We start from the raw sequence: 24,055 nt of genomic DNA on the forward strand, positions 1-24,055 counted from the left end.
CATAACTCCGCATGGCGGCATGCTCTGGCACAGACAGATTGAAAAGTCGGCCCTTAGGGAACTTGCAACCAGGAATCAAGTTAATAGCACAATCACAGTCCCTGTGCGGAGGAAGGGAACTGGACTTGGGCTCATCAAATACATCCTGGAAATCCGACAAAAACTCAGGGACCTCAGAAGAGGGGGAAGAGGAAATTGACATCAAAGGAACGTCACTTTGTACCCCTCGACAACCCCAACTAGTCACCGACATAGTTTTCCAATCCAGCACCGGATTATGTTCCTGTAACCATGGAAAACCCAGTACAACAACATCATGCAGGTTATGCAACACCAGAAAACGGCAATTTTCCTGATGTGCTGGAGCCATGTACATAGTCATCTGTGTCCAGTACTGAGGTTTATCCAAGGGTGTAGCATCAATACCCCTCAAAGGAATAGGGCTCTGCAAAGGCTGCAAGGAAAAACCACAGCGCCTGGCGAATTCTAAGTCCATTAAGTTCAGGGCAGCGCCTGAATCCACAAATGCCATGACAGAAAAGGACGACAATGAGCAAATCAAGGGGCACAGATAAGAGAAATTTAGGCTGTATAGTACTAATGGTAACAGACCTAGCGACTCTCTTAGTACGCTTAGGGCAATCAGAGATAACATGAGCAGAATCACCACAGTAAAAACACAGCCTATTCTGATGTCTGAATTCCTGCCGTTCTGTTCTAGTCAAAATCCTATCACATTGCATAGGTTCAGGAATTTGCTCAGAGGATACTGCCATATGGTGCACAGCTTTGCGCTCGCGCAGACGCCGATCAATCTGAATGGCTAGAGACATAGATTCGCTCAAACCGGCAGGCGTAGGAAATCCCACCATAACATCTTTAAGGGCTTCAGAAAGACCTTTTCGGAAAATAGCAGCCAGAGCCTCTTCATTCCATTTAGTGAGCACAGACCATTTTCTAAATTGCTGGCAGTATAACTCTGCCGCTTCCTGAACTTGACACAAGGCCAACAGGGTTTTTTCTGCATGATGCACAGAATTAGGTTCGTCATACAATAATCCGAGCGCTTGAAAAAATGCATCTACATTCAATAATGCCGGATCCCCTGTTTCAAGAGAAAAAGCCCAGTCTTGAGGGTCACCACGCAGTAAGGATATGATGATTTTTACTTGCTGAATGGGATCACCAGAAGAACGGGGTTTCAAAGCAAAAAAACAATTTGCAGTTATTTTTAAAGTTCAAAAACTTGGATCTGTCCCCAAAAACAAATCAGGAGTAGGAATTCTGGGCTCTAAAGCCAGAGTCTGGACAACATAGTCCTGGATACTCTGTACTCTTGCAGCAAGTTGATCCACACGAGAAAACAAACCCTGAACATCCATGCCAAAGCATATATCCTGAACCACCCAGATATCAAGAGGGAAAAAAAGACAAACCAGAGCACAGAAAAAAAAATGGTTCAGAACTTTCTTTTCCTTCTTTTGAGATGCATTTAATTCATTTTTGGCCACTTGTACTGTTATGATACGGTGGTCTAGGAGCAACATGGAACGAGTTCTGAAGGAAGTGGTATCTGTACTGACCGCAGTCCCTAAGCTCAACACAACACTAGAAGTAGCCGTGGAATGCTCCTAACTCTCCCTAGGCATCTCGTCACAGCCTAAGAGCTAACTACCCCTAAAGATAGAAACAGGAAAACTATCTTGCCTCAGAGAAAATCCCCAAAGGATAGATTAGCCCCCCACAAATAATGACTGTGAGTGGGGAGGGAAAAGACATACACAGAATGAAACCAGGATGAGCACAGGAGGCCAGTCTAGCTAAATAGATAGGACAGGATGGAATACTGTGCGGTCAGTATATTACACTACAAAAAATCCACGCAGAGTTTACAAAAAATCTCCACACCTGACTAAAGGTGTGGAGGGTAAATCTGCTTCCCAGAGCTTCCAGCAAGACAGAATTAATTCACACTGATAAGCTGGACAAACATAGAAAGCACAGAACGGATAAGTCCACAACCTGTTGACAGAAAAGAGCAAGCAAGGACTTAGCTTTGCTGAACTGGTCAGGATAACAGGGAACTCCAAAGAGATGTGAATCCAACCAGGAACCATTTACAAGTGGCACTGGCTGAAGAAAGAGCCAGGCCTAAATAGCCAAGCAGAAGAGATGATCAGTGGAGGCAGCTGATGACAGCTAACTCCAAGGAGCAGCCATACCACTAGAAACCACAAGAGGGAGCCCAAGGGCAGAACTCACAAAAGTGCCACTTACAACCACCGGAGGGAGCCCAAGAGCGGAATTCACAACACATCGCCAAGCAAAACAATGTCTAGTACACTGAAATAAGACCGATCTGGTACTCTGGGAATTGTAAGGAGATATTTAACCTACTAAATCCCTAGAGTGATCCCTGCCTGCCAGCGGAGATTGGCAACCTCTTGGACGCAATATGGCGCCCCCGCTCATCGGCGGCTTTTTCTGGTGTCCCTCACAATCTCTCAAGTTATGAAATATAAATAGTAGGGAATAATCACCTTTTAACAGGGGAACACGCAATCTTAAGCCACCAGGCTTCCAAACACAAGATGGCTCTCAGGGATCTCCAGACCAAATATGGAAACACAGTGAAAAATAACATGTGTAGGCTGCATAATATTCGCACTCAGGGCTATATATCTAAATCCCCATAGACTGTATTCCTTCACTGGCATTTTCCACTAAAGCTTGAATATTTGCAACCCTGCCCAAATACCAATTTAATGCAATATAATTTCTTTGCACAGTGTCCCCTCAGCATGCTTTTTGGCACATAAAAATAACTACATCCCACTTGGTGATGTTTTTTTTCATATGGAGTATGTATACAGTGTCTTCAGCATGCCACTCTGAAGGCATTACAATATGTTGTTCAAAAATGTCCGTTCAACCATAGTACAGGGTGTCTTTAATATGCCCTTCTGAAGACATTATGGCGCACCCCTTAATGATTTCCATTTAATCTAGGATAGTTTTATCATAATATGTCTTCATCTTCAGCTTGTAACTTTGAGAGCATTCAATACCCCAGAGACTGCACCATGCCCTTTTATTTTTTTGGTTTGAGGTTTAGCATATGTATATACACAATAAGCACCTATTACACTGTGGCCAAAAAGAAGAATCAAAAACCAACAAGATGATAATGCCAGTCCGTGTTGGTCTAACTTGTAAGTGTTCAGATTTCACCTTAAGGTTTAGCATATGTATATACAAAAAAAACACCTATTGCACTGTGCTCCAAAAGGATCAAAAACCAACAAGGTGATAATGCCAATTCATGTTGGTCTAACTTATCTGTACTCAGATTTTGCCTCAATGCGCTTCCCTCCCATGAGTGTTCATCAGGAGGCATATGGGAATATCCGTGTCCCTCTGACCTCAGACTCAGATATAACGCCTGGTTGCAGGTGTGATTACTAGAGTTGAGCAACTTTTACTTTTTTAGGATCGAGTCGGGTTTCACGAAACCCGACTTTCTCAAAAGTCGGGTCGGGTGAAATCAGCCGATTATTGCGAAAAGTCGGGGTTCGGCCGAAACACGAAACCCAATGCAAGTCAATGGGGAATCAAAGTAGGCAGTGAGTGGAGGACAGGAAAACACCTACAGTGCCCATTTTAATGCCAAAAACATAAATTCGTATTACTGAAGCTTGTCAATCTTAATTAACCTTATAATAATAGCTAGGCATTGGACATTGTGGGTCATTTGGCTAAAGTTGTGGGGGTGTAGGGCTGGCTCAAGATTTTCTTGGGCCCGGGAGATGCGGAATACGTCATGGCAGTGGAGCAGGGAGATGTAAGTATTTCAACTTTGCAAGTGCTGCGATCCTGAGCAAGCAGGGGGGGGCCCACTAGTTGGCACTGGCACAGGACCCCTCAAAGTACGGCGGTGTGTTTGATGGCGGGCGGCGCCTCCCAATGCCAGAGACACTTTTGCGTACTGTGAGGGGCCCTGTGCCAGTGCCAACAAGTATGCCCCCCCACCTGATGAAGGAACCTGCACTTTCATCTGCACCTTCCTCTTTGTCCCAGTGTAAGGTGGTATAGTATGCGGCAAGGGGAACCTGACTTTCAGCAAGGTCAGATTCTGGCTGTGTAGAGTGCAAGGGGAATGTAGTGGTCTGGGTCAATGTACCAGCAGACTCATCTAGCAGTGGCTGGGCAATGGGCAGGATGAGGAGGAAACACAGATATAGGCCCAAGTAGGCTAAATGCAGTTCAAAATTGGTAACAGGACTAAACAGGTGGCATTGCTTTGTTCTGTGGAGGACAACTGTAATGAGAGGTTGACACAGTTAGTAGTCCCCAAAAAGTAAGTAGGCTAAATGCAGTTCAAAATTGGTAACAGGAGTAGACAGGCGGCAATGCTTTGTTCAGTGGAGGAGAAAAGCAAGGAGCGGCAGACACCATTAGTAGGCCAAACCAAACAAGTGGGCCAAATGCAGTTTAATATCTGAAACGGTGAAAATTGAGGCTCAGCTTTGTTCAGTGGAGGAGAACAACAAGCAGCGGCAGACACCGTTAGTAGGCCCAAGCAAACAAGTAGGTCAAATGCAGTTTAATATCTGAAACGGTGAAAATTGAGGCTCAGCTTTGTTCAGTGGAGGAGAACAACAAGCAGCGGCAGGCACCGTTAGAAGGCCAAACCAAACAAGTAGGCCAAATGCAGTTTAATATCTGAAATGGTGAAAATTGAGGCTCAGCTTTATTCAATGGAGGACAACTGTAATGGGAGGCAGACACAGTTATTAGGCCTAAATAAGTAAGTAGGCTAAATGCAGTTCAAAATTGGTAACTGGAGTACACAGGCGGCATAGCTTTGTTCAATGGAGGACAGCTGTAATGAGTGGCTCACACAGACTTAGTAGGCCTAAAATAAAAAAGTAGGCTAAATGCAGTTCAAAATTGGTAAGAGGAGTACACAGGCGGCATAGCTTTTTTCAGCGAAGGACCACTGTTATGAGAGGCTCACACAGACTTAGTAGGCCAAAAATAAAAAAGTAGGCTAAATGCAGTTAAAAATTGATACCGGGACTAACCAGGCGGCATAGCTTTTTTCAGCGGAGGACAACTGTTATGAGAGGCTCACACAGACTTAGTAGGCCTAAAATAAAAAAAGTTGGCTACATGCAGTTCAAAATTGGTAACAGGACTAAACAGGTGGCATAGCTAAGTACTGGGGTGGGCTCCTTTGCTGAGTAGCAGACAGTGGTATTTGGCGCAAAGTATTAACTGGTCTAAATGGAGGCCAGGGCCCCTGTATATTTTAACTATCATCTATCATTTCAACAAATTTGTATTGGCAGTGCCATTGAAGGATTTAACAGCACCGACTACACAGTGGTGAAGCAGGGAGAGGTAAGTATTGCAAGTGGTAGAGCACTGTTCGAGCTGGGGGGGAACACTCTTTCGTGGGTGGTGGTACTGGCACAGGGCCCCTCATATTACGACGGTTTTTCTGTCTTTGGGTGTACACCATCACTGTCAGAGACACTTCAATGTACTATGAGGGACCCTGTGCCAGTGCCGTCGCCCAAAAGTGGGCACACCCACCTGTCCAGGCAAACTCGCACGGGTGCTTGCGCCAAGTGGTGACCACTGCCCTGTGGGGGGAGTCAGCCCATTTAGAGAGGTATAAAAATGGCCTATGGCAAACATTCAGCAGCTGCAAATGGAAGAATTGGAGCAGTCAGTAAGAGGAGGCCAAAAGCAAGACATTTTTCAGGCAAGCTACGTGTCAGCAGGGGAAGGTGGGGCAAAATAATTAGAAATCCATGATTGGTTCATTTTAATGAAGGTTAGATCATCAACATTTCGGGTAGCCAGACGAGTCCTTATTTCGGCAGCGCTGAAGACTCTTTCTGATAGCACACTAGCAGCTGGGCAAGCAAGCTCCTGTAATGCATATTCTGCCAATTCAGGCCAGGTGTCTAATTTTGATGCCCAGTAATCAAAGGGGAATGACCTGTGAGGAAGAATATCGATAAGGGAGGAAAAATAGTTCGTAACCATACTGGACAAATGCTGTGTCCTGTCACTTTGAATTGATGCAGCAGTACCGGTCGTGTCTGCGGTCATTGCGAAAACACTCCACAACCTGGTCATAAAACCCCTCTGTCCAACGCCACTTCTGATTTGTGCACCTCTAACACCTCTGCCATGGTGCCTCCTACAGCTCGTGTGAGAACCATCACCGCCACTGAGTGCTGGGAATGCCTGAACCAAATGGTCTACAAGACTTGATTGTTTGGTAGCCAATATTTGCTCAAGGTTCTCATGTGGCATGATATTTTGTAATTTCCCTTTATATCGTGGATCCAGGAGGCAGGCCAACCAGTAATCATCATCAGTCATCATTTTTATAATACGGGGTTCCCTTTTTAGGATACGCAAGGCATAATCAGCCATGTGGGCCAATGTTCCAGGTGTCAATTCACTGCTTGTGCTGGGTTGACGAGCACTTTCTTGCAAATCAACATCACTTGTCTCCCACAAAAACCCTGTACCTGACCTTGCAACGCCACCAGTTTCTATTGGCCCCTGGGAAGCATCCTCCTCCCATAAATATTCAGCCCCATCATCCTCCTCCTCTTCGTCCGCCACCTCGTCCAGGAGAGTTCCCTGAGCAGACAATGGCTGACTGTCATGAAGGCTTCCCTCCTCCTCGGCCGCAGACGCTAATGTGCATCAAACTTTGCATCAGCAGACGCATTAGTGGGATGCTCATGCTTATGATGGCGTCGTCTGCACTTACCAGCCGTGTACATTCCTCAAAACACTGAAGAACTTGACAGAGGTCTTGGAGCTTCGACGACTGCACACCAGACAACTCCATGTCTACCATCCAACTGCCTGCCTGTGTATGTGTATCCTCCCACAAACACATTACAGCATGCCTCTGTTCGCACAGCCTCTGAAGCATGTGCAGTGTGGAGTTCCACCTTGTTGCAACCTCGATTATTAGGCGATGCTGGCGAAGCTTCAGCGATCGCTGATGGTTCAGCATACGGCTGGACTGTACGGGCGACCAGCGGATGTGCGAGCAAAATCATCACACATTCAGGAGCAGGGCTGGTAACTCCGGATAATTTTTCAGGAAGCACTGCACCACCAGGTTCAAGGTGTGAGCCAGGCAAGGAATGTGTTTCAGTTCTGAAAGGGCTATGGCAGCCATAAAATTCCTTCCGCTATCACTGACTACCTTGCCTGCCTCAAGATGTCCACTGCCCAGCCATGACTGAGTTTCTTGCCGCAAGTACTCGGCCAGTACTTCCGCGGTGTGTATGTTGTCGCCCAAACACTTCATTTCCAACACAGCCTGCTGACGCTTACCACAAGCTGTTCAATAATGGGACAACCTCGTGTGCAACACTGGCAGCTGCGGATGGAATGGTCGTGCGACTGTGCTCTGTGGACGAGCTTTCGCTTTTGGAGGAGGAGGAGGAGGAGGGGTGTCGATTGCCTACTGCCAACTGTTTCCTAGACCGTGGGCTAGGCAGAAATGTCCCACTATCGCTGTCCCCTGTGGACCCTACATCCACCACATTAACCCAGTGCGCCGTGATGGACACGTAATGTCCCTGGCCATGCCTACTGGTCCATGCATCAGTTGTGAGGTGCACCTTTCTACTGACTGATTGCCTGAGTGCATGGACAATGCGGTCTTTGACATGCTGGTGGAATGCTGGTAGAAAGCTGGGATGGCTTTTCTCGCAAAGAAGTGTCAACTGAGTAGGTCATAGCGTGGTACTGCGTAGGCCATCAGGGCTTTGAAAGCTTCGCTTTCAAACAACCGGTAGGGCATCATCTCTAACGAGATTAGTCTAGCAATGTGGGCGTTCAAACCCTATGTACGCAGATGAGAGAATGAGTACTTCCTTTTCCTAACAAGAGTCTCTTGTAGGGTGAGCTGGACTGGAGAGCTGCATATGGTGGAACTAGCGGTGGTGGTGATGGTGGACTTGGCGGATTGAGAGAGGGTTGGTGATGGTATTCTCGATGTTGGCCTACATACAGTGTTTCCTACCAATAACCTTGTGATTCCCTAACTGCTTTGGCCTTGCGAAGATACCTCCAAATTTGCTGCTGGTGGTGTCCTGATCACCTCCTCTTCAATGTCATGTGCACCTTCCTCTGTGTCACCGTGTAAGGTGCTATAGCGTTCGGGACGGGGCACCATAGTCTCATCAGGGTCAGATTCTGGCTCAGTACACTGCGAGGGCAATGTAGTGATCTGAGTCAATGGAACAGCATAATAATCTAGCTGTGGCTGTGCATCTGTGCACTCCATGTCCGATTCATCTTGTAATGGGCAGTTAACAATTTCCCGTTCTAACCCAGGCACGGTATGTGTAAAGAGCTCCAAGGAGTAACCTGTAGTGTCGCCTAACGCATCCTTCACTTTTGGTTTGGGTGAAGGACACAAGGAAACGTCTTGTTCCTGACCGGGAGCATCCATTGACGACTTGCTGCTTTTATATTTGGAACTTTCTGAAGAGGAGGCGAAAGAGCAAGAGGCTGAGTCAGCAAGGAAAGCCAAAACTTTTTCCTGCTGCTCCGTCTTTAAAAGCCGTTTTCCTACTCCCAGATAAGGGAGCCTTCGAGGCCTTGTGTAGCCAGACGATGATGCTGGCTCAACACCTCCAGCCTTAGGTGCTATTGTGCTTTTGCCACTACCACCAGATGCACCACCACCACCATCAGTACCAGCTCGCAACCACCGCCTACGGCCTTTTCCACCTGACTTCCTCATTTTTTGGAAAATCTAACCAAAATAACAACCATTATATGCTACTGTGAAACAAGGTAGAAGGTGTTGAGATTTTAAATCTCCCTTTTTTGGGGGGGAGACTGAACAAAAAATCAGGCCCTGTGCAAAAAACAACACAATGTAATTGGCAGAAAGTGGCTGGCTGATATACGACAAACAAACAGGACTGAAGTATATCCACTTTATGAGAATTTGAAACTCCCTTTTTTGGGGGAGACTGACTCAAAACTCAGGCCCAGTGTATAAAACAATGCAATGTAAGTGGCAGAAAGTGGCTGGCTGACATGCACCAAACTAACAGGACTGCAGTAGATCTGCAGCGCCCCAGAATCCTGGTTCATTGCAGTAATGTTATTCATCCACCAGGGGGAGTGATGTTACGTCTGAAGGCAATGAAGGAGATCTTCTGTCCAGGTATCACAACCACTACACACTTCACACTCCAGCCCACCAGGGGGAGCCATGCTTTTATCTATTAGGGCACTCCTCACCCTTGGGTAAAACTGGTGGGTTAGGGAGGAAGTTAGTCAGAGAAAGGGACAGAAGCTGACTGGAGGGAGAAGGAGATAGTCAGTGGGTCCTGACCGAGTTTGGCAGAGGCTGGCTGGGTTGGGTTCCAGCCAGCTCCAGAATGCGGCCTACGGAAGGAAGGTACACAGAGCTGCGCCTGCCCCACGTGCGGCTACAACCTAAGAAAGGACACAAAAGGAATTGTGTTGCAGTTAGTGTTGAGCATTCCGATACTGCAAGTATCGGATATCGGCCGATATTTGTGGTATCGGAATTCTGATCCCGAGTTCCAATATTTTTGCAATATCGGGAATCGGGATCGGGATGAATATTCATGTGTAAAATAAAGAATAAAAATAAAAAATATGGGTATACTCACCCCTCCGGCGGACCCTGGACCTTAGTGGTGTAAACGGCAGCCCCCGTTCCTAAGAATGAGCGGGTGAAGGACCTGCGATGACGTCGCGGCTTGTGATTGGTCGCGTGAGCGGTCACAAGAGCGGTTGCGCGACCAATCACAAGCCGCGACGTTATCGAAGGTCCTTCACCCGCTCATTCTTAGGAACGGAGGCTGCCGGTTACACCGCTAAGGTCCAGGGTCCGTCGGAGGGGTGAGTATACCCATATTATTTTATTTTTATTCTTTATTTTTTACATGAATATGGATCCCAGGACCTGAAGGAGAGTTTCCTCTCCTTCAGACCCTGGGAACCATTCCAGGATACCTTCCGATATTTGTGTCCCATTGACTTGTATTGGTATCGGGTATCGGTATCGGCGATATCCGATATTTTTCGGATATCGGGCGACACAATCCGATACCGATACTTTCAAATATCGGAAGGTATCACTCAACACTAGTTGCAGTGAGTGAGCAACGAAGTCATAGCAACAGGAGTGAAACATCAGAGGGAGACCAGCTGGAAGCAAGCTGCCTCATTCTGAACCGCAGGACCGGTAGCCAGAACACCGAGGGAGTAAAGAGCTCTATGCCGTTACTTCAGAGACTGGCAGGATAGTTAATTCCATGTTAGCTGCCCGACCATTTACCCAGGAGGCAGGGTGGCAAGTTATGGGGGCCAGGGCGTCACTAGGGTCCCTATAAAAAGCCTCAGGCCACCCGTCATACGGGTTTGTCCTATCCGTCAGGGCGACAGAGAGAAGAGACTTAACATCTACAATAGTTGTGAGGACCTTACCGAGTTGCTCAGCAGGGAGGTACTACAACGCCCAGGCGTTAGAGGATGGCTATTGAATTCCACCTGGATAAGGGGACTCTGGATTTGCCTTCAGAGCGGCCGGACTCTGCCTACCCTGTGGTCTCTACCGTGGACTGTGGATGCTGAAGCCTTCAGTAGGGGTAAAGAGACTGCAACCTAGTATCCTTGTTATTTACTGCGCCTTGCATCATCCACCATCCACCATCTACACTCTGGGAAGCCCTGGGGATACGCTTCACCTGTGGGAAGGTATACCATCTAGCTGCCATAACATCACCTCAGCGGACCCCTGAGCAGCGTCAATCACCCTGACCGAATACCACAGGTGGCGTCACGAATAGGGTTGAGCGAAACGGGTCGAGATTTTTCAAAAGTCGCCGACTTTTGGCAAGGTCGGGTTTCATGAAACCCGACCCGACCCCAGTGTGGGGTCGGCCATGAAGTCGGCAATCTTTTGAATTTGGAATCGGAATTCCGATACCGATTCCCGATATGATTAAGATATCGGGAATCGGTATCGGAATTCAGATTAAAGTGTAAAATAAAGAATTAAAATAAAAAATAGCGCAATACTTACCCTCTGACGCGCCCTGGTACTAACCGGCAGTCTTCCTTCCTTAGAATCAGCCTTCCAGGACCTGGCGGTGACGTCGCGGTGACGTCGCGGCTTGTGATTGGCCGCGCGGCTGCCCATGTGACCGCTCGCGCGACCAATCAGAAGCCGTGACGTCACCGAAGGTCCTTCAAGCGCTGATTCTTAGGAAGGAAGGCTGTCGGAAGGAAGCAGGGCGCTTCCGAGGGTGAGTATATTCCTATTAGGTATTGGCACCGGAGACGCCACGGCGGCAGGTAAGCAATCTGAACCTGCTCCGGCCACCGATGAGACCTCCTAGTGCCCATCGACTCCCTGCCTGTTATGACCTGGTGGTTAGGAGCACCCGGCACGACCTGATAGTTAAACTCACACAGGACAAGCTCTGGGATGTGGGAGCTCTGCTGACCGCAGGCCCTAATCCTATCACAACAACTAGAAATAGCCGTGGAGCGTTCCTGACTCTCCCTAGACGCCTCTTCACAGCCTAAGAACTAGATAGCCCTAGAGATAGAAAATAAAGCCTACCTTGCCTCAGAGAAATTTCCCCAAAGGAAAAGGCAGCCCCCCACAAATATTAACTGTGAGTAAAGATGAAAATCACAAACACAGAAATGAAACAGGTTTTAGCAAAGGGAGGCCAGACTAACTAAATAGACAGAGGATAGGAAAGGTATCTTTGCTGTTGTGAATTCTGTTGTCGGGCTCCCTCTTGTGGTCATGAATGGTACTTCGGCTGGTTTTGTCCATGGACTTCCTCTGGTGGGTGTTTCTGAGTTTCCTTTCACAGGTGACGAGGTTAATTCGTTGGCTGCTGCTCTATTTAACTCCACTTAGATCTTTGCTCCAGGCCACCTGTCAATGTTCCAGTATTGGTCTAGTTCACTCCTGGATCGTTCTTGTGACCTGTCTTCCCATCAGAAGCTAAGTTCCAGCTTGTATTTCTTTGGTTTGCTATTTTTCTGTCCAGCTTGCTATTTAATTTGTTGTCTTGCTTGCTGGAAGCTCTGGGACGCAGAGGGAGCGCCTCCGCACCATGAGTCGGTGCGGAGGGTCTTTTTGCGCCCTCTGTGTGGTCTTTTGTAGGTTTTTGTGCTGACCGCAAAGTAACATTTCCTATCCTCGGTCTGTTCAGTAAGTCGGGCCTCACTTTGCTTAATCTATTTCATCTCTGTGTTTGTATTTTCATCTTTACTCACAGTCATTATATGTGGGGGGCTGCCTTTTCCTTTGGGGAATTTCTCTGAGGCAAGGTAGGCTTTATTTTCCTATCTTCGGGGCTAGCTAGTTTCTTAGGCTATGCCGAGTTGCATAGGGAGCGTTAGGCGAAATCCACGGCTATTTCTAGTGTGGTTGATAGGTTTAGGGATTGCGGTCAGCGGAGTTCCCATGTCCCAGAGCTCGTCTTTTATTATCAGTAACTATCAGGTCATTCCGTGTGCTCGTAACCACCAGGTCCATTATTGTCCTGACCACCAGGTCATAACAGTACAGGTGGCCCAAAGTACTAATGCATCGCAATAGAGGGATAACAGAAGTTCTGAGACCATTTTTTTTTTCTTTGCACTGTGTTTTGTCTCAATTTTCCCCTTTACCTCTGGGTGGTTCAGAACACAGGTGTAAACATGGACATTCAAGGTCTGTCCTCTTGGATGGATAATCTCACTACAAGGATACAAAACATTCAAGATTTTGTGGTTCAGAATCCGATGTCAGAGCCTAAGATTCCTATTCCTGATTTGTTTTTTGGTGATAGATCTAAGTTCTTGAATTTCAAAAATAATTGTAAATTGTTTCTTGCCTTGAAACCTCGCTCCTCAGGTGACCCTGTTCAACAAGTAAAGATTATTATTTCTTTGTTATGTGGGGACCCTCAAGACTGGGCATTTTCCCTTGCGCCAGGAGATCCTGCATTGCGTGATGTTGATGCGTTTTTCCTGGCGCTTGGATTGCTTTATGACGAACCTAATTCAGTGGATCAGGCAGAGAAAATCTTGCTGGCTCTGTGTCAGGGTCAGGATGAAGCGGAGATATATTGTCAGAAGTTTAGAAAGTGGTCTGTGCTCACTCAGTGGAATGAATGTGCCCTGGCCGCAATCTTCAGAAAGGGTCTCTCTGAAGCCCTTAAGGATATCATGGTGGGGTTTCCCATGCCTGCTGGTCTGAATGAGTCTATGTCCTTGGCCATTCAGATCGATCGACGCTTGCGTGAGCGTAAAGCTGTGCACCATTTGGCGGTACTATCTGAGCATGGGCCTGAGCCTATGCAATGTGATAGGACTTTGACCAGAGCTGAACGGCAAGAACACAGACGTCGGAATGGGCTGTGTTTTTACTGTGGTGAATCCACTCATGCTATCTCCGATTGTCATAAGCGCACTAAGCGGTTCACTAGGTCTGCCACCATTGGTACGGTACAGTCTAAATTTCTATTGTCTGTTACTTTGATTTGCTCTTTGTCATCCTATTCTGTTATGGCATTTGTGGATTCAGGCGCTGCCCTGAATTTGATGGACTTGGAGTATGCTTTGCTCTGTGGTTTTTTCTTGGAGCCCTTGCAGTATCCTATTCCATTGAGAGGAATTGATGTTACGCCTTTGGCCAAGAATAAGCCTCAGTATTGGACCCAATTGACCATGTGCATGGCTCCTGCACATCAGGAGGATATCCGCTTTCTGGTGTTGCATAATCTGCATGATGTGGTCGTTTTGGGGTTGCAATGGCTACAGGTTCATAATCCACTATTGGACTGGAAATCTATGTCTGTGTCCAGCTGGGGTTGCCAGGGGGTACATGGTGATGTTCCATTTTTGTCTATTTCGTCTTCCACTCCTTCTGAAGTTCCAGAGTTTTTGTCGGATTATCGGGATGTATTTGATGAGCCCAAAGCCAGTGCCCTACCTCCTCATAGGGATTGCGATTGTGCAATTAATTTGATTCCTGGTAGTAAGTTTCCTAAGGGCCGATTGTTCAATTTATCTGTGCCAGAACACGCCGCTATGCGGAGTTATATAAAGGAATCCTTGGAGAAAGGCCATATTCGCCCGTTGTCATCACCGTTAGGAGCAGGGTTCTTTTTTGTGGCCAAGAAGGATGGTTCTTTGAGACCTTGCATTGATTACCGCCTTAATAAAATTACAGTCAAATTTCAGTATCCTTTGCCGTTGCTGTCTGATTTGTTTGCTCGTATTAAAGGGGCTAGTTGGTTCACCAAGATAGATCTTCGAGGGGCGTATAATCTTGTGCGTATTAAACAAGGCGATGAATGGAAAACAGCATTTAATACGCCCGAGGGCCATTTTGAGTACCTGGTTATGCCATTCGGGCTTTCCAATGCTCCATCAGTATTTCAGTCCTTTATGCATGACATCTTCCGAGAGTACCTTGATAAGTTCCTGATTGTGTATTTGGATGATATTTTGGTCTTTTCGGATGATTGGGAGTCTCACGTGAAGCAGGTCAGAATGGTGTTCCAGGTCCTTCGTGCGAATTCCTTGTTTGTGAAGGGGTCAAAGTGTTTCTTTGGAGTTCAGAAGGTTTCATTTTTGGGGTTAATTTTTTCCCCTTCTACTATCGAGATGGACCCTGTTAAAGTCCAGGCCATTTACGATTGGACTCAGCCGACATCTGGGAAGAGCCTGCAAAAGTTCCTGGGCTTTGCTAATTTTTATCGGCGCTTCATCGCTAATTTTTCTACTGTTGCTAAACCGTTGACTGATTTGACCAAGAAGGGTGCTGATGTGGTCAATTGATCTTCTGCGGCTGTAGAGGCTTTTCAGGAGTTGAAGCGTCGTTTTTCTTCTGCCCCTGTGTTGTGCCAGCCAGATGTTTCGCTTCCGTTTCAGGTTGAGGTTGATGCTTCTGAGATTGGAGCAGGGGCTGTTTTGTCACAAAGAAGTTCTGATGGCTCGGTGATGAAGCCATGTGCTTTCTTTTCTAGAAAGTTTTCGCCTGCTGAGCGTAACTATGATGTTGGTAATCGTGAATTGTTGGCCATGAAGTGGGCATTCGAGGAGTGGCGTCATTGGCTGGAAGGAGCCAAGCATCGTGTGGTGGTCTTGACAGATCACAAGAATTTGACTTATCTTGAGTCTGCTAAACGGTTGAATCCGAGACAGGCTCGATGGTCGTTATTTTTCTCCCGTTTTGATTTTGTGGTTTCGTACCTTCCGGGCTCTAAGAATGTGAAGGCTGATGCCCTGTCAAGAAGTTTTGTGCCTGACTCTCCGGGTGTTCCTGAGCCGGCGGGTATTCTCAAAGAGGGGGTAATTTTGTCTGCCATCTCCCCTGATTTGCGGCGGGTGCTGCAAAAATTTCAGGCTGATAGACCTGACCGTTGCCCAGTGGAGAAACTGTTTGTCCCTGATAGATGGACTAGTAGAGTTATCTCTGAGATTCATTGTTCAGTGTTGGCTGGGCATCCTGGAATCTTTGGTACCAGTGATTTGGTGGCTAGATCCTTCTGGTGGCCGTCTTTGTCGTGGGATGTGCGTTCTTTTGTGCAGTCCTGTGGGACTTGTGCTCGGGCTAAGCCCTGCTGTTCTCGTGCCAGTGGGTTGCTTTTGCCCTTGCCGGTCCCGAAGAGGCCCTGGACGCATATTTCTATGGATTTTATTTCGGATCTCCCCGTCTCTCAAAAGATGTCGGTCATTTGGGTGGTTTGTGATCGCTTTTCTAAGATGGTCCATTTCGTACCTTTGTCTAAATTGCCTTACTCCTCTGATTTGGTGCCATTATTTTTCCAGCATGTGGTTCGTTTACATGGTATCCCGGAGAACATCGTTTCTGACAGAGGTTCCCAGTTTGTTTCAAGGTTTTGGCGATCCTTTTGTGCTAGGATGGGCATTGATTTGTCTTTTTCCTCGGCTTTCCATCCTCAGACAAATGGCCAAACCGAACGAACTAATCAAACTTTGGAAACATATCTGAGATGCTTTGTTTCTGCTGATCAGGATGATTGGGTGTCCTTTTTGCCGTTGGCTGAGTTCGCCCTTAATAATCGGGCCAGCTCGGCTACTTTGGTTTTGCCGTTTTTCTGCAATTCTGGTTTCCATCCTCGTTTCTCTTCAGGGCAGGTTGAGTCTTCAGACTGTCCTGGTGTAGATACTGTGGTGGATAGGTTGCAGCAGATTTGGACTCATGTGGTGGACAATTTGACATTGTCCCAGGAGAAGGCTCAACGTTTCGCTAACCGCCGGCGTTGTGTGGGTCCCCGACTTCGTGTTGGGGATTTGATTTGGTTGTCGTCTCGTTATGTTCCTATGAAGGTTTCCTCTTCGAAGTTTAAGCCTCGTTTCATTGGTCCGTATAAGATTTCTGAGGTTATCAATCCTGTGTCATTTCGTTTGGCCCTTCCGGCTTCTTTTGCCATCCATAATGTGTTCCATAGGTTGTTATTGCGGAGATACGTGGCGCCTGTGGTTCCATCCGTTGATCCTCCTGCCCCGGTGTTAGTTGAGGGGGAGTTGGAGTATGTGGTGGAGAAGATTTTGGATTCTCGTGTTTCGAGACGGAAACTCCAGTACCTGGTCAAGTGGAAGGGTTATGGTCAGGAAGATAATTCCTGGGTTTTTGCCTCTGATGTTCATGCTGCCGATCTGATTCGTGCCTTTCCTTTGGCTCATCTGGGTCGGCCTGGGGGCTCTGGTGAGGGTTCAGTGACCCCTTCTCAAGGGGGGGTACTGTTGTGAATTCTGTTGTCGGGCTCCCTCCTGTGGTCATGAATGGTACTTCGGCTGGTTCTGTCCATGGACTTTCTCTGGTGGGTGTTTCTGAGTTTCCTTTCACAGGTGACGAGGTTAATTCGTTGGCTGCTGCTCTATTTAACTCCACTTAGATCTTTGCTCCAGGCCACCTGTCAATGTTCCAGTATTGGTCTAGTTCACTCCTGGATCGTTCTTGTGACCTGTCTTCCCATCAGAAGCTAAGTTCCAGCTTGTATTTCTTTGGTTTGCTATTTTTCTGTCCAGCTTGCTATTTATTTTGTTGTCTTGCTTGCTGGAAGCTCTGGGACGCAGAGGGAGCGCCTCCGCACCGTGAGTCGGTGCGGAGGGTCTTTTTGCGCCCTCTGCGTGGTCTTTTGTAGGTTTTTGTGCTGACCGCAAAGTAACCTTTCCTATCCTCGGTCTGTTCAGTAAGTCGGGCCTCACTTTGCTTAATCTATTTCATCTCTGTGTTTGTATTTTCATCTTTACTCACAGTCATTATATGTGGGGGGCTGCCTTTTCCTTTGGGGAATTTCTCTGAGGCAAGGTAGGCTTTATTTTCCTATCTTCGGGGCTAGCTAGTTTCTTAGGCTGTGCCGAGTTGCATAGGGAGCGTTAGGCGCAATCCACGGCTATTTCTAGTGTGGTTGATAGCTTTAGGGATTGCGGTCAGTGGAGTTCCCACGTCCCAGAGCTCATCCTTTATTATCAGTAACTATCAGGTCATTCCGTGTGCTCTTAACCACCAGGTCCATTATTGTCCTGACCACCAGGTCATAACACTTTGCGGTCAGCACAAAAAACTACAAAAGACCATGCAGAGTGTGCAAAAAGACCCCCGCACCGACTCACGGTGCGGAGGCGCCACCCTGCATCCCAGAGCTTCCAGCTAGGAAGACAAAATCATGAAAGCAAGCTGGACTAGAAAACCAAGAACAGAAAATAACAATCGGGGACTTAGCTTCTTGCAGGAAGAGACAGGTCTCCAGAAGATCCAAGAGCGAACTGAACCAGCACAGGAACATTGACAGCTGGCATGGAGTAACGATCTGAATGGAGTTAAAAAGAGGAGCCAACCAAAGGATGAACCACGTCACCTGTGTAAGGAACCTCAGAAGCAGCAGCTTCACTCACAGCCACCAGAGGGAGTCCATGGACAGAACTCACCGAAGTACCATTCACGACCACAGGAGGGAGTTCGACAACAGAATTCACAACACCTGCCATCGCCACCTGGAGACTCGGAGCCGTTGTCACCAGAGGCTCCATATTTCCCGACACCACCCTCATCTGGCCAGGTGAGGGAAACAATAACCGCTGCCATTCCTAAAAGAGCATCTGTCATTCTGTGCTCAAGATGTGCTGGTGCCCTGGTGGAGCAAAAAATGTGAGCACACAGACCCCTATCCATAGTGAAGACGCACTCTACGTAGTACCCGGTGATAGCCAATACCCCACAGGACTACCCCCACCGGTACTACCCCCAGCGTTAAACAAGTAAATCTCGAAAACCTGAAAACTGTAAATAGTTCAAAAACATTTCCTTTTTGCTGCTTTAAAAACCCGTCTAGGGGTCCTGCGTTAAAGGGATCCTATGCTTCAGTTGCACCTGTTTTTGCACAAGTTTCTACCTTTTATACAAAAAAACTGCGGAATCATGAACTGTGCATGATCACAAACTGTCCATTGTATATAGTTTCACCTTCTTAAAGGTGCTCTCTACTGGTTTTCCAAAAAGAAGCCTTTGCGAAGAAACTGTTCCTGAGGACTTCGTGAAAGTTTTGCTGTTTTAAAAAGGTTGATAACTGACTTGTTGATTGTTTGCACTACCTCGACAAAGACTTGAGTTTCCCTCTTAAAGGGAATGTTTACTTGTTGCACTTTGCCTTAAGAAATTAGATAGCAATAATGTTTACATAGCTGATAGTATGTAGCAGGTTAGATAGTGATAGAATGTTTTATAATGTTGAGAATAAAATGTTAAGTGATTTACTTTAAATAAAATTGAGGTTTTAGGAAACTAAATGCAGTAGGCCTGTGGGGGTAGACAGATAGTCCTGCATATGTAGAAGAAAGATAAGGAAACTGTTGATTGGCACCTTAAGGGTTAATGATAGTATACCCTTAGAGGGTACTTGCACTTAGTAAGATAGAATACCTGTATGGGTAGTTGGGTTTCATAATTAGATAGTAACTGTTTTCTATCTGCCTTTGAAAGTTTTACGCACAATGTAAATATGTTATTGTTTGCAACGTTCAAATGTTCTCACCTCCCATAAAGGGAAGCTTATTATATATTAACTTTTTCATTTAAAAAATTTTGCATGTCTTTTGCTGATGTATTGTTGTTTTCTTTTTCCCAGTCCGGTAGTACTGGATTTAACAGGGGGGGGGGGATGGAGCGCGTCCTGGTCGTTGCAGTAATGTTATTCTTCCACCAGGGGGAGTGATGTTACGTCTGAAGGCAATGAAGGAGATCTTCTGTCCAGGTATCACAACCACTACACACACTTCACACTCCAGTCCTCCAGGGGGAGCCATGCTTTTATCTATTAGGGCACTCCTCACACTTGGGTAAAACTGGTGGGTTGGGGAGGAAGTTAGTCATAGAAAGGGATAGAAGCTGACGGGAGGGAGAAGGAGATAGTCAGTGGGTCCTGACTGAGTTTGGCAGAGGCTGGCTGGATTGGGTTCCAGCCAGCTCCAGACTGCGGCCTACGGAAGGAAGGTACACGGAGCTGCGCCTGCCCCACGTGCGGCAGCATCCCAAGAAAGGACACGAAAGGAATTGTATTGCAGTGAGTGAGCAACGAAGTCATAGCAACAGGAGTGAAACAGAGGGAGACCAGCTAGAAGCAAGCTACCTCTTTCTGAAGCGCAGCACCGGTAGCCAGAACACTGAGGGAGTAAAGAGCTCTATACCATTACTTCAGAGACAGGACAGTTAATTCCACGTTAGCTGCCCGACCATTTACCCAGGAGGCAGGGTGGCAACTTGTGGGGGCCGGGGCGTCACTAGGGTCCCTATAAAAAGTCTCAGGCCACCCGTCATACGGGTTTGTCCTATCTGTCAGGGGGACAGAGAGAAGAGACTTAACATCTACAATAGTTTTGAGGACCTTACCGAGTTGCTCAGCAGGGAGGTACTACAACGCCCAGGCTCTAGAAGAAGGCTATTGCATTCCACCTGGGTAAGGGGACTCTGGATTTGCCTTCAGACCGGCCGGACTCTGCCTACCCTGTGGTCCCTACCCTGGACTGTGGATGCTGAAGCCTTCAGTAAAGGTAAAGAGACTGCAACCTTGTGTCCTCGTTATTCACTGCACCTTGCATCATCCACCATCTACACTCTGGGAAGCCCTGTGGATATATTTCACCTGTGGGAAGGTATTCCATCTATCTGCCATAACATCACCCCGACGGACCCCTGAGCAGCATCTGTTACCCTGACCGAATACCACAGGTGGCGTCACGAACATTATCCCTTTAAAGACCTTTCCCCATTTCATCAATGTACCTCCCGATGGCCACGGACCGGGTCAGCCACGGTGACATCCCCACCGAGAACAGAAGGGCCCAGTACCAAGTACCCAACGGCCCACGGGGGTGCTCCAGATCCACTTTGTGAGAATTTGAATCTCCCCTTTTTTGGGGGGGAGACTGAACCAAAACTCAGGCACAGTGTATTACACTACACAATGTAAGTGGCAGAAAGTGACTGGAAGATATATAAAAAAAATACAAGGACTGTACTACAATTTCAATCTCCCTACAATGATCTCAGGACACGTATGGCAGCACTAAAAAGGACTGCTGCACACAAAAGTGTGAACAAAGAACAAGAGAACTGTGCAGAAATGAGCAACAGGATTTTTGCTTTTAAAAAAGCAGTTGGTTTGCACAGCGGTGTACAAACAGCAATCCAGCTATTAGGGCGCCTTCTAGGGCAGCCTAATAAGCTACAGAGCTGATGCACAAAAATATAAACTGCTCTGTCCCTGCAAAGAAAAGGTGGTGTTGGACAGTGGAAATTGCTACAGCACAAGCAGTTTGGGGGTTAATCTTCCCTCCCTAACTATATCCCTTCTTCTGATGAAGCGGCAGCAACCTCTCCCTATGCTCAGATCAGCAGAAGTAAGATGGTGGTCGGCGGGAACGCCCATTTATAGCCCCTGTGACGCCGCAGAAAGCAAGCCAATCACTGCCATGCCCTTCTCTAACATGGTGGGGACCGAGACCTATGTCATCACGCTGCCCACACTCTGCGTCCTCCTTCATTGGCTGAGAAATGGCGCTGAAAGCGTCATACGAAACACGACTTTGGCGAGAGGATCGCCGACCTCATGGCCGGTCCAACACTAGGATCGGGTCGGGTTTCATGAAACCCGACTTTGCCGAAAGTCGGCGATTTTTGAATTTTCGCTCAACCCTAATGGAAAGCAATTTGTGAGGGAAATCAATGATCATTGCCAAGTTGAGATCAGATGAAGGGACAAGCATATGCAAATTTCATTATGGACTTTGAGATTTATGACATCTCTCCTATTGGCTGACATCAGATTTTGGAATATTTAGATCTCACCCACCTCCTGTCTCTGACACGGCCTGCACCAGGTATTTGGACTCTGCCAATACTCTCATCTCCATGTTCTTCTTCCCCATTCCAAAATTCCTGAGAATTGAAATAGTGAAGCGGCGGAGTGATCGCCACCGTGGTCCATTAATACCTAAGAAGAAAGGACATGAAGACATTACTGGCTGCATACAGAACAAGAGTTTTCTAGTCCTCACCTCATTACCATAGTACCCCTTACAAGCCTTAAAGAAAAACTGTCAGCCAAAGTGCCCCAACATCCTCCACAATGCCCCTGGTGCTACCACCCTGGTCTATCCTATTTGGGAGGCATGCACCGCCTCATGAAGAATTGTGTAGGACCTCACAGTTTGAAAAGTATCGTTCCACATTGAAAAATCTGATGTGGAGAGCGGGGATGATAACTGTACATGTAATCTTATCTTTGACCTGTTTCCAAGAGATTGTAACTGCAGCTTCATCTCCCTCCTCCCCAACCACTGTTTTGTGTATGCTAAATGACTCTAAATTGATTTTGGAGATCCTACATGATGCTTTAATCTCACCATATCCCTCGGTGGAGGCATGAAACACTGGGATCATGGGGCGTGCACTGAACTGCTCGGCGTGATTTATCAGAGCGTCTTTCACCGTCTCGTAGCCGCACAGGACGACCACAGGTTCTGACAAGTTCCAAATGGTGAACACGGAGCCGTATTTTTGGCTGAGCTGATGGAGGAAACACATTTGATAAGTTAACAAACAGCTGCCATACATTCCTCTTTCCCTAAGATTGTATCTCCGTAAATTTTCAGGAGAACTTTCAATTCACAGTCACTTTACAATGTAAAGATGGCAAAAATAAAAATTTCAAGAAAAATCAGATTAAATTTATTTCACCAGTTTTATTTCAACCTCTTTACAATCCTTGTACAATTCAGTAAAAATGACAGAATCTTGCCATGACTAAGGACAGAGTGATGTCCGGAACGCGCTGGACGATGATGGAATTTTCACTAAATTCTACCTGCATTGTAAAGCAACTGAAAAAAAATAGTAAAAGTTTTAATCTGAAACAAGAAGAAATCTTAATTTTGTGATATTAAAAATTTGAGCCAAGCAGGGGCCATTTCTGTTATGATCTGGTGATTAAGGAGCGACATGCGTCCAGCTCTGAGCAGGTGGCAACTATACTGACCGCAGTCCCTAAGCTCGACACAACACTAGAAGTAGCCGTGGAATGCTCCTAACTCGGCCAAGGCATCTCGTCACAGCCTAAGAGCTAACTACCCCTAAAGATAGAAGCAGGAAAACTATCTTGCCTCAGAGAAAATCCCCAAAGGATAGATTAGCCCCCCACAAATAATGACTGTGAGAGGAGAAGGAAATGACATACGTAGTATGAAACAAGATTTAGCACAGGAGGCCACTTCTAGCTAAATAATAATAATAATAATAATAATAATTTTTATTTATATAGCGCCAACATATTCCGCAGCGCTTTACAAATTATAGAGGGGACTTGTACATACAATAGACATTACAGCATAACAGAAATACAGTTCAAAACAGATACCAGGAGGAATGAGGACCCTGCTCGTAAGCTTACAAACTATGAGGAAAAGGGGAGACACGAGAGGTGGATGGTAACAATTGCTATAGTTATTCGGACCAGCCATAGTGTAAGGCTTGGGTGTTCATGTAAAGCTGCATGAACCAGTTAATTAATTTTTTTTTTTTTTTTTAATATAGGCCACACAGGGATCGTTAGGTTAATGCATTGAGGCGGTAGGCCAGTCTGAACAAATGAGTTTTTAGGGCACGCTTAAAACTGTGGGGATTGGGGATTAATCGTATTATCCTAGGTAGTGCATTCCAAAGAATCGGCGCAGCACGTGTAAAGTCTTGGAGACGGGAGTGGGAGGTTCTGATTATTGAGGATGCTAACCTGAGGTCATCAGCGGAGCGGAGGGCACGGGTAGGGTGGTAGACTGAGACCAGAGAGGAGATGTAGGGTGGTGCTGAGCCATGGAGTGCTTTGTGGATGAGGGTAGTAGTTTTGTACTGGATTCTTGAGTGGATGGGTAACCAGCTAAATAGAAATAGTACAGGACAGAACGCTGTGCGGTCAGTAATAAAAACTAGAAAAAGTCCACCGCAGAGAAATGCAAAAATTTCCACACCTGACTAAAGGTGTGGAGGGCAAACTCTGCTGCCCAGAGCTTCCAGCTTAACTGAATAGATCCATACTGAAAAGCTGGACAAATGAACAAAAACAAAGAAAGTGCTGAACAACAAAGCCCACAACAAGAGAACCGCAAAAGGACAAGCAAGGACTTAGCTTTGATGAACTGGTCAGAGTGTCAGGAAAGTCCTAAGAGCAATGACTCCAGGCAGGAACAATTGACAACTGGCATTGAATGAGGGATAAGGCCAGACTAATATAGCTGAGCCAGAAAGACGATCAGTGAAAACAGCTGCTGAAGCTAAATCCAAGAAGCAGCCATACCACTCAAAACCACAGGAGGGAGCCCAAGAGCAGAACTCACAAAAATGCTACTTACAACCACCAGAGGGAGCCCAGGAGTGGAATTCGCAACACATTTCTCGATGACGAGGAGCAAACCTCCTTAGGCCCCT

The 24,055-nt window shown here is 46.7% G+C and overlaps 1 protein-coding gene across 6 annotated transcripts in view; it reads right to left on the reverse strand.

The window, feature by feature from the left end:
• Positions 1-24,055, reverse strand: part of LOC138643219 (cytochrome P450 2C20-like) — a 383,231-nt gene that overhangs the window by 171,974 nt on the left and 187,202 nt on the right. For all 6 annotated transcript variants that reach the window (XM_069732076.1, XM_069732074.1, XM_069732075.1 and 3 more), the window contains 2 exons: positions 21,982-22,144; positions 21,429-21,569 (listed from right to left, as the gene is read on the reverse strand). In XM_069732076.1, coding sequence (XP_069588177.1) covers positions 21,429-21,569; positions 21,982-22,144 — 304 coding nt within the window. The remainder of the gene's footprint in view (positions 1-21,428; positions 21,570-21,981; positions 22,145-24,055) is intronic.

Source organism: Ranitomeya imitator, chromosome 6, assembly GCF_032444005.1.
Source record: "Ranitomeya imitator isolate aRanImi1 chromosome 6, aRanImi1.pri, whole genome shotgun sequence".
Taxonomy (NCBI): Eukaryota; Metazoa; Chordata; class Amphibia; order Anura; family Dendrobatidae; genus Ranitomeya; species Ranitomeya imitator.